We start from the raw sequence: 16,921 nt of genomic DNA, 5'->3' as shown, positions 1-16,921 counted from the left end.
CTTGTATTCAATAGACTTGATGTATTTAAGGATCACAAGTTTTTACTAATTCAGCCATTAAACAGGTTTAAAAGTTTATCAGCACATCCATGTTTTATGAAACAACACCCCATATTATTAGCACAGGTGTGACAGAGGATTGTTGTTTTGGAATTTGTTTGCTTTATCCCTTTACAAACAAAACCAAAAAATTTTGAAGACATAATTGTATCTTGCTTCACAACATTGCCTTTCTACAAAATGATCTTTGGGCATAAGATTAAATGTAAAACTCTAATGAGGAAAATGGTTCCAAAGCATCAAGGAGAAATTTTGTAGAAGAAATTAAAATAGTGACTCGGTTATTTTTATAGGTATACAACTATAAAAGAATAAAAACAAAAATAATCAAAAAGCATCAACAAAGATCAAGAAGAATCTTTTTTTATCGATTAAGTAAATAAAGAACTCATTCTGAAGCAAAACGTATTATCTTGTGAAGTAAAAATAACATTCAGAAACAGATATGCTCTAAAAAGAAAATCCTAAAAGTTGTGCATATTAAAATCGCTGTATTAATATGTAAAGTTGTCAATATTTTTAAAATTTTTCTTTTTATGTCATAATACTTTTGTTATTTTTTTGGCTTTTCTGGTTCTTCAAGTTTTCTAATAATATTAGAAGACCTTGCTTCAAATATGACCTTCAGTGACTTATTTGGTCATTTTGTATATAATATTATTGGTATTGTAAAATGCTATATGTAAAGAGCCAAAAAGAAAGTGAAGATTATTTTGTGTCAATAGTTGCATCAAGTGTTCTTATAAACTTTAAGTTTTTTGAAACTTTAATAGTTTCAATTCTAAAATTGCATTATCTCTAAAAAAATTTTAAAATAGAATTACATGATTTTGTGTCAATATTTGGAAAATGTTGTCTCTTTTTAGATAATAAAGTTTAGTTAGGCCAGTTTCACCAGTCTTCTTAACTATCTTCTACTAAAATTCAAAAAATAAATAGGTTTATTTAGCTGAAATAATTTGTTATATTATAAATTTAATAAATGCGAATAGACTTTTTCTTTAATTCATATATTAAACTAAATTTCCACACTCTTCCTTTCACTTTAATGATACAAGTCAACTGAAACGAGGAGCAATTTTTTGAAAAGCATCTATATTTGACATAAGTGTAAACATAATTGTTTGGAGTTTGCTACCTCTCCGGAGGTTAGCTATCTCAAAGACCATAAAATGCTGGATCCGCCCCTGATCTATACAGATTTTGATCCTATCGTTCACTGCTGACTTAACCGTGTTAACAAATATAGATTCTGCCGATCGTTAGATGAAATCTAACTCGTGTTAGCCATTTCCTTCTACTGATATTGAAAACTGTTGTAATAATTTTTTATTAATTTTCTGCTATAACCCAACGTAATTAGTGTTTGCTTGCAGGCTTGTTGGAGTTAATTCTTTTTAATAAGGGTTTAACAAGAAAATTGAATAATAAAAACCATTTGTTCGACATATCATTGCGTTGGTTTGACAAGGCTCTAACTGATTTTTTTCATATTAGGAGAATAGCAAATAAATTGCCTTTTCTTTTTTTATTATTTTTTATTTTTGTCTAAATAAAAATATTTATATAATAGTTTTATTTATGTATTTTTATACACCAATTAATAAAAGTGTACATAAACAAAGAAAAAAACAATAATATAAATAATTTTAATAAAACATTAAAAAAAAATTAAATAGTTTTTTCTAAATTCTCCTTATATAAAAGTTTCAGTTAGAACCTTAGAACCTTGTCAAACCAACGCGACGGTATACGCTTTGTTGATAACCGCATAGCATAGAAGTCCTTTGAATGTCAAGCAGCTTACGTCAAGCTGTTACGTCGTAGTTAGATCTTTGGACAAAATAGAAGGTAACACAAACATTTATTTCCAATGATTTTTTATGAAATTACCAAGTTTTAATAAAAATAAAATTCTAAAGTAAAAATTGTTATTTTTGTAACACCTTTTAATTTAAAAGATCTCATCTTTACTTAGTTCATTTTTATTGTCTTTTTTCAATTATAATTTAAAAGAGTTCTTTTTTGTTATTATTATTACTTTTATTATTATTATTATTATTATTATTATTATTTACTTTTAAGTTATGTAACTGGTTTATTTGAATCAATAAATAATTGCGAAGCGAAAAATTAATAAATTTTTATTTTTTAACGCAGCGATTTCTTTTTGCTTCAGAATAGTTATCCCCGCATTGTTGATTCATATGCGTATGTGGAGCAGCAAAAAGTATCATTGGCGACACTTTTTGTCTAGTGAAAAAGTCGGATGTTCGTCTTTAGAAAATAATCCTCTAAGGAAACCAGACATTCTTTAAGCAAGTCTCAAAGGTTAGGATTTACAACTTCAAAATAGAGAGAAAGGAATGCACCAGAAAAACCTTGAAACACTAAAACCGAGAAAAGCCCAAGAATTGTTAAATATCACGCAAGATTGAATAAACAAAATAAAAATTTTCTTCTAGGATAGTTTAGGAAAAAAAAATTTGTATAAAAAAAAAAGAGAAATCAACTTTTTTTTATACAAATTTTTTTTTCCTAAAACCTAAACCCTAAGTCGTCGGATGACGGATAATAGAAAAGTTTTGAGTTATTTTACAATTTTAGATAAAAAAAACAAACTTAGAAATCACTATCAAACATATATACAAAGGAGGGGGTAATGACTACAAACTCAAGGTCTTAGGCATGTTGGAGGATCGTGTTACATACAGGAGACAACATGACCATACCAAAAATACAACCATCAAGGTCAAATTTCTAATTGACTATATGCGTGACAAGTACTCAATAGATAAAAAACAGCGGAGATAATTCATGTCAATGTTATTCTGCGATTCTGTGATTGTCACAACAGATATCACATTCCTTTATACAAACATACCCACACCCACAATGAGGGCAAAAAAGCCGTAGAATACTACGTAATAAAGTACTGAACTTCTTTTTACCTAACACCTTTCAGCCATTCCCCGACCTCCCACATAATCAGAATAATTTAGACTATTCGAGAGAATAGCACATTTCATTTTGGTCGAACCTTTTACCTCCATATATTAGGAACTTTATTGGGTACGAGGAAGGCGCCCTCATACGTCAATTTTGTTATAGGCAGAGTTGATAAAGCTATCAGCCAAAAATTTCCACAGTCTTTAAAAAACTTTACAAGGTTTATTGATGACATCTTTTAAAAAGGTTCAAAGAATCTATTAACAACATACATGAGACAATATAATTTTCTTTTTCCACCTCAACTACCTCTCTACCATTCATAGACTTTACTCTTTCTAAAGAAAATAAATTAGTGGCAGATTTACCTCTATCTTTAACCGCAAATATAATGACACTAACAACCTTTTCCACTTCCACTCCCATCACCCACGACACAAAAAAGAGGGTATTATTTATGGACAGACATTAGGATTTAACAGACTAACTACCAATTTAGCAAAAATACTCCCTACCTAAAAATAGCCACTTAACCTAGTCAATTTCTACATGCAGAAAGGCTGCAAAAAAATCACAAACTGGACTATTCAGTGCAAACACCTTAAGAAAACTAAAAAGAAACCATAATGAAGGTTTTCTGAAAAATGTTAGGCCATTTGACCTAATAGGAAAAGAGATTGCAGACATAACTCTGAAACATAGGAAAATAATCAAGAATAACAAAGATCAAAAAGAAATATTCAATCAAAGATCGACAAAAACTTAAAAAAAAAAACTAAAAAACTTAAAAAACTAAAAATTCATTAAGACACTCTCATACAACCAATTTTAGAGAAAAATTCCACGGGATATGGTCAACCTAAGACAAGCACCTTTTACAAACACTGACAAATTTGTGACCAATTAAAACAACTTTTTAAATAATAGAATTCGGCACTATTAATTAAAACGACATTTTAAATATTAGATTTATAATACCATCAGTTAAAACAACTTACTACTTGCGCGGGTTGATATACGTATGTGTATGTGTGTGTGAAAGTGAGTGCGTACACAGGTGTGAGTAAGTATGAGCTCAAGAAAGGAAAATAGGTAGAGGTTGGACCACAATCCTTCTTATATATAAGCTAAAACATATTTAAATAATAAATAAAACTTTAGTGTAGAAGTTTCACATAAAATAAAAAACACTTTACAAATATAACTTCCCCATAACCTTTTATACCTCATTTTAATAAATTGGGTGCATTCCAAAACAAAAATACAAACCGGCGAGTCCCATAACATAAACACACATTGCAAATGAAAAAACTGAGAATAAAAACCACCATCTTCTTGATAATCTGCATAGCTTTCTGGACAACTGTCCGAATTTGAACAAAATTACTAATACTAATTACACTAAATATTGTTAGAAAACTTCTTCCAAAAGTAATATTCCTGTTTCTCTTTTGACAATACAAAATATTGTTAGAAAATTTATGTTCTTACAATAATTATATTCCTGTTTCTCTTTTGACAATACAAAAAAAAAAAAAGAAAAGAAATCTCAAAGTCCTTTCAAAACATGTATATATGCCTGTAAAACATTAAAAGTACCTCTACTTAAATTGGTCGAAACACTAATAAAGTTTCTCTTGAAATATACTTTTGACCAAAAAATTTTAACTTTGGACCTAAATATCTTTTTAATAAAACTTTTAAAAGTTATGCACCTTTTTGATATTACCACATACAATATGAATAATTATTCATATTAAATGCATTAGCTTTTAAATCTCACGAGGTTATTTTATAAACAACTTTTAATGTCACGTTTTTAAATTAAAAGCAAATTAAATCTTGGTGAAAACTATAATATTTGAAAGGCGTTTAAAATACGACGCTTAAAACGTGTTTTATTGTCGGTATGAACATATCAGATATGAAAATTTAACATTGTCAAGGATATTAGTTAACATAACACAGTTTCTTTAACATTATTATCAAAAACAAATAAAAACCCAAATTTTATATTTTAATATCATTAGTTACAAAAACTAGAATTCATTTATAATTGAATGTAACTGTTTCAAAAGCGTTATAATAAAAAATTGGTAAAGCAGAAAGTTAAACAGAAGTCAATCAAGTAATACTTTTATAAATCTATAAAATATTTAACAATACGAGTCTAAAGATTTTCTTAAAAATATTACAATAGATTAAAAAAAACAAAAAAACAAACATAGCGAAAACTATTTGAATACAATTTTTTAATGAATTTTTAAAAACTTACAAGCTACTTTGAAAAAGTTTTGCGAGTAAAGACAAAAAAAAAACTGCAATAAAATACTAATTAATGAGTTCACTAATTTATTCCGAGTTTACTATCTTATTCGATTTAAACTTACTTTTTTTATTCACTTTGTATGTTAAAATAAAAATACAGGTTTTTACATATTTGTGCGATTCGACTATCAGTTTTAAATGCTTACAAATATTATAAGTCAATGGCTGTTTCGGATTGGATGCTGTTAAAAGAGGGAACATTGTAGTAAGGATTTTCTTCATCGATATCAAAGCTGAAATAACGACCACCTTGCGATATTATTTCTTCAAGTTGTTTGCGTAACTCAGTGAAGGTTGGTCGCTGTAATGGATCTTTATTCCAGCAGTTCAGCATGATGTTGTAACTAAACATAGAACTAATCAAATAGTTTTAGAAATTGAAAAAAAAAAAAATCAATTTGCATGATCAACATTTTTTTTCAAGTGAAACGGTGATTATAGACTTGTAAAACGAATAAATTGTCAGTTACAGATTAAAAGATCAGTAAATTAATTAACTCACCGATTCAACGCTATTTTTTCTAACAAAAAAAACAACAAAAAAACAAAATTCGTTGCACAGAAGTCATTAAAACATTGTATGGAGCTCGTGCTTAAGTAAGACAATTATTTTCAAATTATTTGTATTTTCTATTTATATTTCTTTGTTGTGTAGTGTAGATTATTTGGAGTCGTTTTTAAGCTTAAAAATTTTTCAAAAATGTACTATTTAAAAACATATATTATGAGATACGTTTATACAAAAACGTATATATATATATATATTTATGTATATATATATATATATATATATATATATATATATATATATATATATATATATATATATATATATATATATATATATATATATATATATATATATATATTATATATATATATATATATATATATACAAATATACATATATATATATATATATATATATATATATAATATATATATATATATATATATATATATATATATATATATATGATGATATACTAAGTTACAATTCTTGTAAGATCAGTTTCAGTTTCAGTGTCACCGTCCGTGTAAAAAAAAAGTTGAAATAAAACGTTAAAACCGACGTCCGTGTAAAAAAGTTGAAATAAAAGGTTAAAACCGAGGTAAAAGAGTGTCGAATTAAAGTGATGAATATTTCCCGGTCTCAAAAAAGGTGGCGCTATATTCCTTTTATCGCGTTAGCATGTTTTCTTTATATTATTGTAGTTATAACTTCCACTATAATAATATAAAGAAAACATGCTAAATGCTTGTGCGATAAAAGGAATATAGCGCCACCTTTTTTGAGACCGGGAAATTTTCATCACTTTAATTCGACACTCTTTTACCTCGGTTTTAACCTTTTATTTCAACTTTTTTACACGGACGTCGGTTTTAACGTTTTATTTCAACTTTTTTTTTACACGGACGGTGACACTGAAACTGAAACTGATCTTACAAGAATTGTAACTTAGTATATCATCATATATATATATATATAGATATATAAATATATATATATATATAAATATTTATATAAATATATATATATATATATATATATATATATATATATATATATATATATATATAAATATATATATATACATATATATATATATATATATATACATATATATATATATATATATATACATATATATATATATATATATATATATATATATATATATATATATATATATATATATATATATATATATATATATATATATATATATATATATATATATATATATATATACATATATATATATATATATATACATATACATATATATATATATATTTTTCTTAAGCAGGAAAGTCAACAAAATCAAAAATGCTAACTCCCCGGTGCAAAGTGTGAGACAGGTATTAAAAAATGTCTTGTCAAAGAACAGCGGCGGTTTTAAGCAAGGCATTTGCCGGTGGCCTCGCATTTTTTTTTCCTAGTACAAGTAATATAAAAAAATTTTCTTTGTACAATAAATATAAACAACGAAACTCATTTATTAATATTCAATATAATGTATGCGTACAGTATTTTTATAAACAGTATTTTTATAAAATATTCAACTTTACAAATACATCTATTATTATGTAATTTTTTTTTGCGTTATACATAATGCCTGGCAACCATATGAAAGAGTATGCGGTTTCTAGTCTCATATATATTGACAATGACTGTGACAAATATATCTTTGCCCATATACACCTACACGTCTCAAAGGCTTTTTCTGTTTTTCCATCCTCCTAACTCAATGACTTTTTGTTTGTTTTTTTATTTATTTTATATAATATTGTCTTTATATTTTTACTGTTGCCCAAGACATAATCTGAACAGTGATGGGATGTTATGCTGGTTCCGGGTATTTGTTGAAGCGGTTTCTTTTTGAGCCATAGATCAGTGTTTATTCCATGTATAGGTGTTTTATCCATTGTGGATTCGATGAAGTATGGCTACATTTGCTAACAGTTATTGACAATGGTCCCATAAGCGGGGCTTCCCCCTCCCTGGGAATATCCTTGGTGAGTTGGTGAAGTCTAAAGTTGGAGACTCTCCTTGCATTGCTGTTAAAGCCATCTTGGGTTCTTTGATTTACGACTGGCACTACCCTTATTATTGTTGTGGCTTTTATATTCACTCCTTACGCTGGCTTTTGATTAGACTCGACGTTACAGAACTTACAACAAAGACTGATTTTTCTTTTACTAATTTATCACATTTACATACTATTTTTATTATTTTACGTTATTGTTTTCATGAGGACGCTTGTTCCTTCCTTCTGACTTTGAGTCTTTATGCATTTTATGAGTTGAGTTCTTTATGTACATTTTAATATACAAAATCCTGGTACGTTTTTGGTTTTATATTGAAAAGATTTGTGGTTTCTGTAGTATTATATTTGTTTGACGTCGCAATGTCATTTTTGTTTTTGTGAGCACTTTAATGTCTTCATTAACGATCTTTTTATTTTTCCTGACAACAATTTTGTTTTTAGTTTCTCGTTTGTTATAGTTTGTTATATTGCCATAGCTATAGTATGATTGTTGTTGGTATAAAAAATGTTGTGTTATGATTGTGTGCGAGTTACAATTTTTTGGTATAATGTAAGTTATGAATGATGTAAAAATAAAGATTATTTGTTTTCCATTTCACTTCCAAATTATAATTCTTATAGTCAGGGCCGTACCAAGGGCGGGGACAGCCGGGCCGCGGCCTGAGGCGCCAAAATTTGGAGGGCGCAAAGTTCCCCAAATTAATTTATTTATTTTCACATTATGAAACTAATTTGCGTGGCGTCACTTTTATGTTGATAAGAAAATTAATTAAAATTGCGCCTCCTGACGAACTTTAAAATAAAAGCTCATTTACCAAACAGAAGAGCGCCCTTAAACACTAAAAAGTTGTATTTTCTGAACATTATTTTTTACAATGAATCGTGCAAAAAAATTATCTGGTGCTGAATTTAAGAACGACAATTAAAAACCAATAATTATTTATAATATAAACAAATGATTCATTAAGGATCATATAAATTAATTTAACGCATACATTAAAAATTATTCTAAAAAGAAAAAAATAAAGGCAAAAAGAACTTCGAATTTAAAAAAAAGAACGCCTAATTTAAGCGGCTTAAATAAAGAAACAAATGAAATGAAAGCTAAAGAAAGTGAAGTAAGCAAATAATAATAAAAATAAAAAGGGAGAAGAAAAGAAAAAAGAAAAAATAAATAATAGAAGAGCGCAATTAAAAAATAAAAAGTAGTATTTACTGAACATTATTTTTTACAATGAATCGTGCAAAAAATTTTTCTGGTGCTGAATTTAAGAAGAAAAGAATAGACCGTCTTGAAAGTGACGCAAAACTAAGAAATTGTTTCAAGAAGTGGTTGGTAACAAACTCTTCTGTGGAAAAACAAATTATTTCAGAGGATATTTGCAATGAAGTTGATAATGATTCAACAGCTGAAGTTGCTGCTACATCTTTATTTACTGACTTAAATTCATATCATCCATTGGAATTAATTGAAGAGGAGATTTTCATTGGCCAAAGTCAAGACGAATTTGGACCAAATGATTCAGAAGCACAAGAAGATAGAAATTCTCAGCTTTCCTAAACCAATTGAAATGGGCAACAGTGAATTTCCTCCTGAAATCTCAGAAATTTCAGCAACCTCAGGAAAAAACTTTCAACACAGTGATCCAGCTACATGGCCTAAAATGACAGATAAAACAAGGTGCTTTTTGATTCAGCATGGGCCGGAGCAAGAAAGAAGAGAATTTTTTCCCAAACACACTTTGTGACACTTCAGCTCAAAATGGTATGAAAAAATTCATCCCAATGGTGAAAAATTTGTTCGCTACTGGCTGCTGTACAGCAACAAAAAAGATTCTTTGTTTTGTTTTTGCTGTCTGCTATTTTCAACGCCAAAATCCAACAATTTTTCAAAACTTTGAAAAATCTAGCCCGATGGACATTTTGCAGCTCATTCATAAATACTCTTTGACTGATGCTTATCCTAACACGGCAATTGCTATTCGCATCTTCCTCACCTTACCAGTTACAGTTGCCACGTGTGAAAGAAGTTTCAGTAAACTTAAGATCATAAAAAACTATTTGAGATCAACTATGGGCCAAGAACGTTTGTCTTGTCTGGCAGTAGTTTCAATTGAACATGAAGTGGCCAACGCACTTGATTTTGATGATGTCATTAGTGACTTTGCCTCCAAAAAAGCCAGAAAAGTGACCTTGAACTGAAGTTTGTGAAACATTGGTGACAAATTGTTCTTTTAACTTGATGCGATAAATTTTGTTATCAATAATTAATTTTTTTTCATGTAAATATATATATATATAATGTGTTTTTTGTATATTTTTTTGGGAGGGGGCGCAATTTAATTTGCTTGCCCGAAGCGCAAAGTTGGCCTGGTACGGCCCTGCTTATAGTTTAGACGTTCTTTTTTGGTGTTCTTAGTAATTTATGCGATTTTAATATTGACGATTTTTGCTTTTCTCCTGGTTATTCTTCTAATTATACATTTTATATTGACGACTTCTGCTCTTTCCTTGGCTATTCTTCTGATTATTTGCTTTTATATTAATATTATATAAATTATATTATATATTTATAAATAAATATCAAACTTTAGAAAAAGTTTAAATTTATATTCATCGTTATTTAACTATGAATCCTCATCGTGATCGAGACACTGGAAGAAAATGGGCTTCGGGTGCCGAAAAAAAAAGAAATAAGAAAAAACATACAGATATGTTAAAGAAAATTAAACCAGTGACAAGTTTTTTTAATATATCATCAGGTGCTAACACAACTTTTGATGCAGGTACTAGTACTTCGCAAGATGTTTCAGAAAAATTGGTAGATATTTTATCAGACCAGTCTGAAACATCTTTAGCGTCTTTATCTTTTGATGTTTCAAATTCTGAAGTTTCTGCTGTCCTATTACCGGACACCCATGAAAAAGATTTTGAAATGAATTTGTCTCAAGAGTCTTCGTTAGCTTCTAATGATTTTGTTTTAGCTTCGAATCCTCAATTGCATGAAGCACAACAAGACATAACTGATGTGGTTATTGTTTCCGACGACCCGGCGTTATGGCCTATTTCGTTTAATGAACGAAAAAGAGTCGATATTGTTAAAAAAGGACCGACTCAGGTTAAACAAATATATCTTAAAGCCGATAAATCGGGTCGCAGATTTAATACTAGTTTCTACACGAGAGTTCTTGCTAACGGTGAAGAAGTTTCTAGAAGCTGGCTAGTGTATTCTATACAAAATAATTCGGTATTTTGCTTTTGTTGCAAAATTTTTCCTACCCGAAAAATATGTTTATCGTCGACTGAAGGTTATTCAGATTGGAAAAATATAGGTTCTAGCTTAAAACAACATGATAAATCTCAGGATCACATTAGCTGTATGCAAACATGGATAAATATGTTAGTTAATTTAAAATCAAATGCAACAATTGATCAAAATTTGCAGAGAATGATAGAAAATGAGAAGAAACATTGGCGCTTGGTATTTGAACGTCTTTTTGCTATAGTGCTAATGTTAGCTGAAAGATCATTACCTTTTCGTGGACACTGTGAGCAACTTTATCAGCCTAATAATGGAAACTTCTTGGCACAAGTAGAACTTATTGCAAAATTTGATCCAGTTATGTTAGAGCATCTCAAACGAATAAAAAATAAAGAATGCTTTGACACTTATCTTGGAAAAGATGTGCAGAATGAAATAATTGGACTTATATCGAGAAGAATACTGAAAACTATCGTATCTTCTGTACAGTCATCAAAATATTTTTCTGTTATCATGGATTGCACTCCTGATGTAAGTCATAAGGAACAGCTTTCAATTCTTTTGAGATGCGTTAAAATTAATTAGGAAGAAGTACAAATTGAAGAATTTTTTTGTGGTTTTTTTCACATAACTGATAGCACTGGTTCAGGTTTAGTTGAGACTTTTTTAAATTTATTAGCTGAGTATAATTTGGATCTAATGAATTGTCGCGGGCAATCGTATGATAATGGTGCTAACATGCGAGGGCAATACAAAGGGGTTCAAGCTTTAATCAAAGAAAAAAATCCCAGAGCTCTTTACGTTCCATGTGCTAACCACAGATTTAATCTAATGGTATGTGATGCTGCGAAATCAGTATCAATTGCAATTAACTTTTTTGGTACTGTTCAACGAATTTTTACTTTTTTTGCTGCAACAACCGTTCGATGGAACATACTGCAAAGTGTTTGTAAAATGACTGTTAAATCATTATCAGATACGCGTTGGGAAAGCCGTATAAATAGTATAAAAGTTGTAAAAGATAATTTGGTTCAAATTATAGAAGCTTTAAACAAAGTTGCAGATTCAAGTTCAATTGGAGTTGCTGTTTCTGAAGCTAACGGTCTTGCAAATGAGATATCCTCATATCAGTTTATACTTTCACTTACAATTTGGCAAGATTTATTGTTTGAAATTAACAAAGTAAGTAAAGTTATGCAGAATCCCTCGGCAGATATTTCTATTATGATAAAATTGGTGGAAACTACGAAAAATTTTTTAGAATCATTCAGAATTGATGAATCATTTGAAGCGATTATTAAAAAATCTGAAGAAATAGCTATAAAATAAGGTACTGAGCCAGTTTTCCCTCAAGTGCGGCTTAGCCGAAAACGACGTTTTTTTGAATATGAAGGAACTGATACACCTCTAAATGGAAAGTCTAAATATAAAGTTGATTTTTTTAATGCAATAATTGATGTTGCATTAGTAAGCTTAAATGAAAGATTCAAAATGCTTGATTCATACAACAAAATATTAGGTTTTTTAACCCGTACCGAAAAAATGCGAAGTTTAGATGCAAATGAATTGTTGAATGATTGTAAAAATTTAGAAATATCACTGAGAAATCCTAGTACAGAAGAATCGGACGTGAACCATGAAGAGTTATACTCGGAAATAAATACATTTTTAAGCATAGAAGCTTTGGCGGAATCGTAAGATGCACTGGAAATTTTGAAGTATATTACGGCAAGTTCTTTAATCGAAATTTTTCCAAATTTATTTATTGCCCTACGAATTTTACTAACTTCCCCTATTTCAGTGGCAAGCGCAGAGAGGTTATTTTCCAAATTAAAACTCATAAAAAACTATTTACGTTCCACTATGGGTCATGACCGCTTATCTGCATTAGCTTTAATTTCCATTGAAAATAAAATAAGTCGGTCCTTGGACTGATTTAATTGATGAGTTTGCGTCTTTAAAAGTCAGAAAGGTTAAGTTTTAAGTCAATGTAATCGATCCTCCTAAAATCTGCGAAAAAAAAAAAATGGTATCGCATTTTGAGTAGTCTTATTAGTGCATCTTCATCCAAAATAAAAATAAATACTTAATGTACATTTAAAACCTATGTGCGTTTTTTGCTTCGTTACGTTCTAATAAATATCCAAAATACAATAGAACACAAGAATTAAAAACTCAACTAATATAATAGAAAACTTGCCTATGGCCTCGCATTTGGTAAATCTGCCACTGTCAAAGAAGTAGTAAATATCTGGTTGAGATTGGGTTTTCAAAAATACTTCTTGATGGAAAGTTGAGCCATAAGAGATAAGATTGAAAAAGTCAACAAAAAAAATGGAGAAAGCAAATAGATGTTGAAAAGTAATATTTTCTCAATATGTTGCCAACAAATAAATATTTTTTTAATTTTAACTGTCAACGTCTTTTAAAGTTCTAAATATGTAAATTACGTTTTTTTTTGCCATTTTAGATTAAATTCTTTAAAAGAAAACCTTTCGATACTTGCAACCTTCTATATAAAAACTTTAAATGAACTTTTTGACATGCCGGAAAAATATTGTAATGAAAATCAAAGCTGACCACAAGAGATCACCTGATGCCATTAAAGAGGACATTTAATTCTTAACTAACCAAAGATCCACTAGAAAAGTGTATATAACTGAGGATATTGACGTGATTTACCGAATGAGAATTGAATGTAGGAACGAGTTAGATAAAAAACTTGATATGTTCATAGAGGACAAAAATTTATTCAAAAATTATATTGTCTCTGATTCTGATACAGAATATATTTTGAGCCAAATTCATCTAATGACTCATTTTTCAATGTGTATATATATATATATATATATATATATATATATATATATATATATAAATATATATATATATATATAAATATATATATATATATATATATATATATATATATATATATATATATATATATATATATATATATATATGTATGTATGTATGTAGGGGAGAGTGGGGAGAAATGGACACCCCTTGCTATTTTTAAGACTAGTGGACCATATTGTTTTGGACCAGAATAAAAATACTTCAGAAACATGAGATGTTTTTTAAAAACCATTTCCTTTTCCTTAATTCTTATGCACGTTTTTTATTTGCATAGGGAGATTTTTCAGTCACAAAACAAGTATTTTCTTAAGCAATTTGCGCGTCTATATTTCACTGGATCTGCATCAGAAATCAAGGTAAGTTTGTATTATTATAAAACCAACATTTCTTTATAATAATTAGAACTTTTTCCTGACATATTCAATAAATAAAAGTTTTATAGTGTTTTAACCAATTCAGGTACCAGAGAGGAAAAATGGTCCACAAGAGGTCCGTTTCTCTCCATTCATTTGATTCATAGTTGGCAGTAGATTTCTATAGGGATGATATGCTCATAATTAGCATTTTGAATCGATATAGAAGTATGTCTTATCTTTACTGTAATAAATCTGTTAATTATTAATGCTAGTTCTATTTTAAGTAGATCTTGCTCTAGATCTAATCTAGATTTTTAAAAGTGAAAACATAGTTAATGACAAATATATTTTTTTTCTTTTTCCAGGTAATAATGTCTCGAATTTGCAGAAGGAAAACTGAGGCAAAGGCAAAGTGCCAGAGTCAGTTATGATAAATGCTGTAACTGCTGTTGAGAAGAGCATGACAGTTTGACAAGCGGCAAAAAAGTTTAACGCTGCCCGATCAACACTAATTAACAACATTAAAAATGCAAAAAGTAAACAAACTAGCCTGTGTCCCAACTATTATCACAGCCTGATATTCACTGCAAGAAAATTGTTTAGCAACATACCTGCCAGGTGCTCATATATGTTTTATGGCCTACCAACAAAAAATGTTAGTACTCTTGCCCTTGAAATGGCTATGGTGAAAAACATAAAATGCCCTGCGTCATGGATCACCAATTCAATGGCCGGAAGAAAGTGGCTTTTTAGATTTATAAGACGCCATCCAGAACTTTCACTCAGACAGCCAGAAGCCACATCACTGGCACGGGCAACACCGTTCAATAAATTCAATGTCAACACCTTTTTCAAAGTCGGTCCATTTCTCCCCACAGATGGTCCATTTCTCCCCATATTGGGGTAGTGTTTTTTATTTTTTATTTTTTCTTATGTATGATAATTTTTATTTTTTTTAAAGACTATATGTTGAAATAAAGGTTACACTATTGAGAAATATAACAAACATCCCTAAGTTGTTGTTATTTATGTTTTTATGTAACTTTTAGTAAAAAAGTAAAAATAGTGGACCATTTCTTTCCACTCACCCCTATATATATATATATATATATATATATATATATATATATATATATATATATATATATATATATATATATATATATATATATATATAAATATATATATATTTTAAAAAATGAACTCTTAAGTAGAAGATGTTCTGGTAGATTTACATAATTATTCAACTGAAATAAAAATTGTCTTAGAAATGTAAGAGAAATAGAAATATTTCACCAAACTTTAAATCTGCAAATGAAACTTTAATATGGGTTGAAAGGTTAAATTACTTGCCACTATTCACTATTAAAGAAATAGAAAACTACAGAAATAAAAAGCTAAAAACAAAAGTATTGAAATAAAAAATACATTTGAAAGACGTAAAAAATTTAAATCTGAACGATATATATCATCGGATAGTATTTACAGTTTATGTAACCTAACGTTTATCATAGTAAAAGCAAAATTCAAAGCAAGCATGAAAAATGTAGTTCGTAATTTAAAAGTTTATATTAGCAGATTGACTAGCTCTGTCAGAAAAGCATAATGCTCATGCCCTACTGGAAATAGTGGTTATTGTAATCACGTGATGGCTTTATTATTTAATCTTGCAGAATATTCTTTAAATTTACTTGAGTGGGTACCTGAAGAGATTGCTTGTACAAGTAAATTTAGGCAATGGGGCATTCCGGGTCATAAAACTAAAACAATTAAAAATCCTGTTATATTTACAAATGTTCAAAAATTTGAATTTAAGCTTAGCATTAGCCTACTTTATATGATCAAAGACAAATAAAATGTAAAGAATAAGCTTTAAAAGGAAATATTTACAATCTAAAATCAAATGCTTTTTTCAATATAGATATTGGTATTGTTCATTGCGCACCTGACATTTTTAGCTTTACTAAAACATCATTTAAAAATTTTCCAATTGGTTCTCCTTTATCTTATCAACTCCAGATAAATGAGAGCTTTGAACTTATCGCTACTTTTGAAAAACTTAAAGCCATTTCTTTTAATTTGTTTCATACTATACCTCTTTTACCTCTGGGCATTTATAATATAAATCATTGCTATATACCTCGGAAATGGGAGCTTATCGAGGAAAAAAAGATTTTTTACTATCAATAAAAGTATTTTCTGAACAAGGCAGAAAATATGAAACTGATACAGTTACACAAAATAAAAATCAGCTGTGGTTTAATCTAAGAAAACATCGCTTAACTTCAAGTACTTGTCATAAAATTTAAATACGCAAAAGACAATTTAAAACTCTTACTCATCAGTTAATTAATAACACACGAAAAGTTGATTTGCCTAAATTTATTTAAGAGCCTTTAGAGCAAGGGCTTGCTTATGAGCCGCATGCATAAAAGAAATATATTGAAGTTTTGAAAAATAAATTAAATCGCAATATTTCAGTTAGGACAACTGGAATTGTAATACAACCTAATCTGTTAAAGTTATCTGCGAGTCCGGATGGTCTTGTATAT

At 28.7% G+C, this 16,921-nt stretch overlaps 1 protein-coding gene across 1 annotated transcript in view; it reads right to left on the bottom strand.

Moving 5' to 3' along the window:
• Window positions 1-5,332: 5,332 nt before the first annotated feature.
• The window catches only part of LOC136086625 (receptor tyrosine-protein kinase let-23-like), a 198,004-nt gene continuing 186,415 nt past the window's right edge, over window positions 5,333-16,921 (bottom strand). The window contains exon 25 of the mRNA XM_065808839.1: window positions 5,333-5,681. Within this exon, the coding sequence (XP_065664911.1) occupies window positions 5,489-5,681 (193 nt within the window). The 3' untranslated portion in view covers window positions 5,333-5,488. The remainder of the gene's footprint in view (window positions 5,682-16,921) is intronic.

Source organism: Hydra vulgaris, chromosome 10 (genome assembly GCF_038396675.1).
Source record: "Hydra vulgaris chromosome 10, alternate assembly HydraT2T_AEP".
NCBI classification, from domain to species: Eukaryota; Metazoa; Cnidaria; class Hydrozoa; order Anthoathecata; family Hydridae; genus Hydra; species Hydra vulgaris.
Note: the sequence above shows the minus strand (reverse complement) of the source record. Positions and strands in the feature narration are given on the sequence as shown.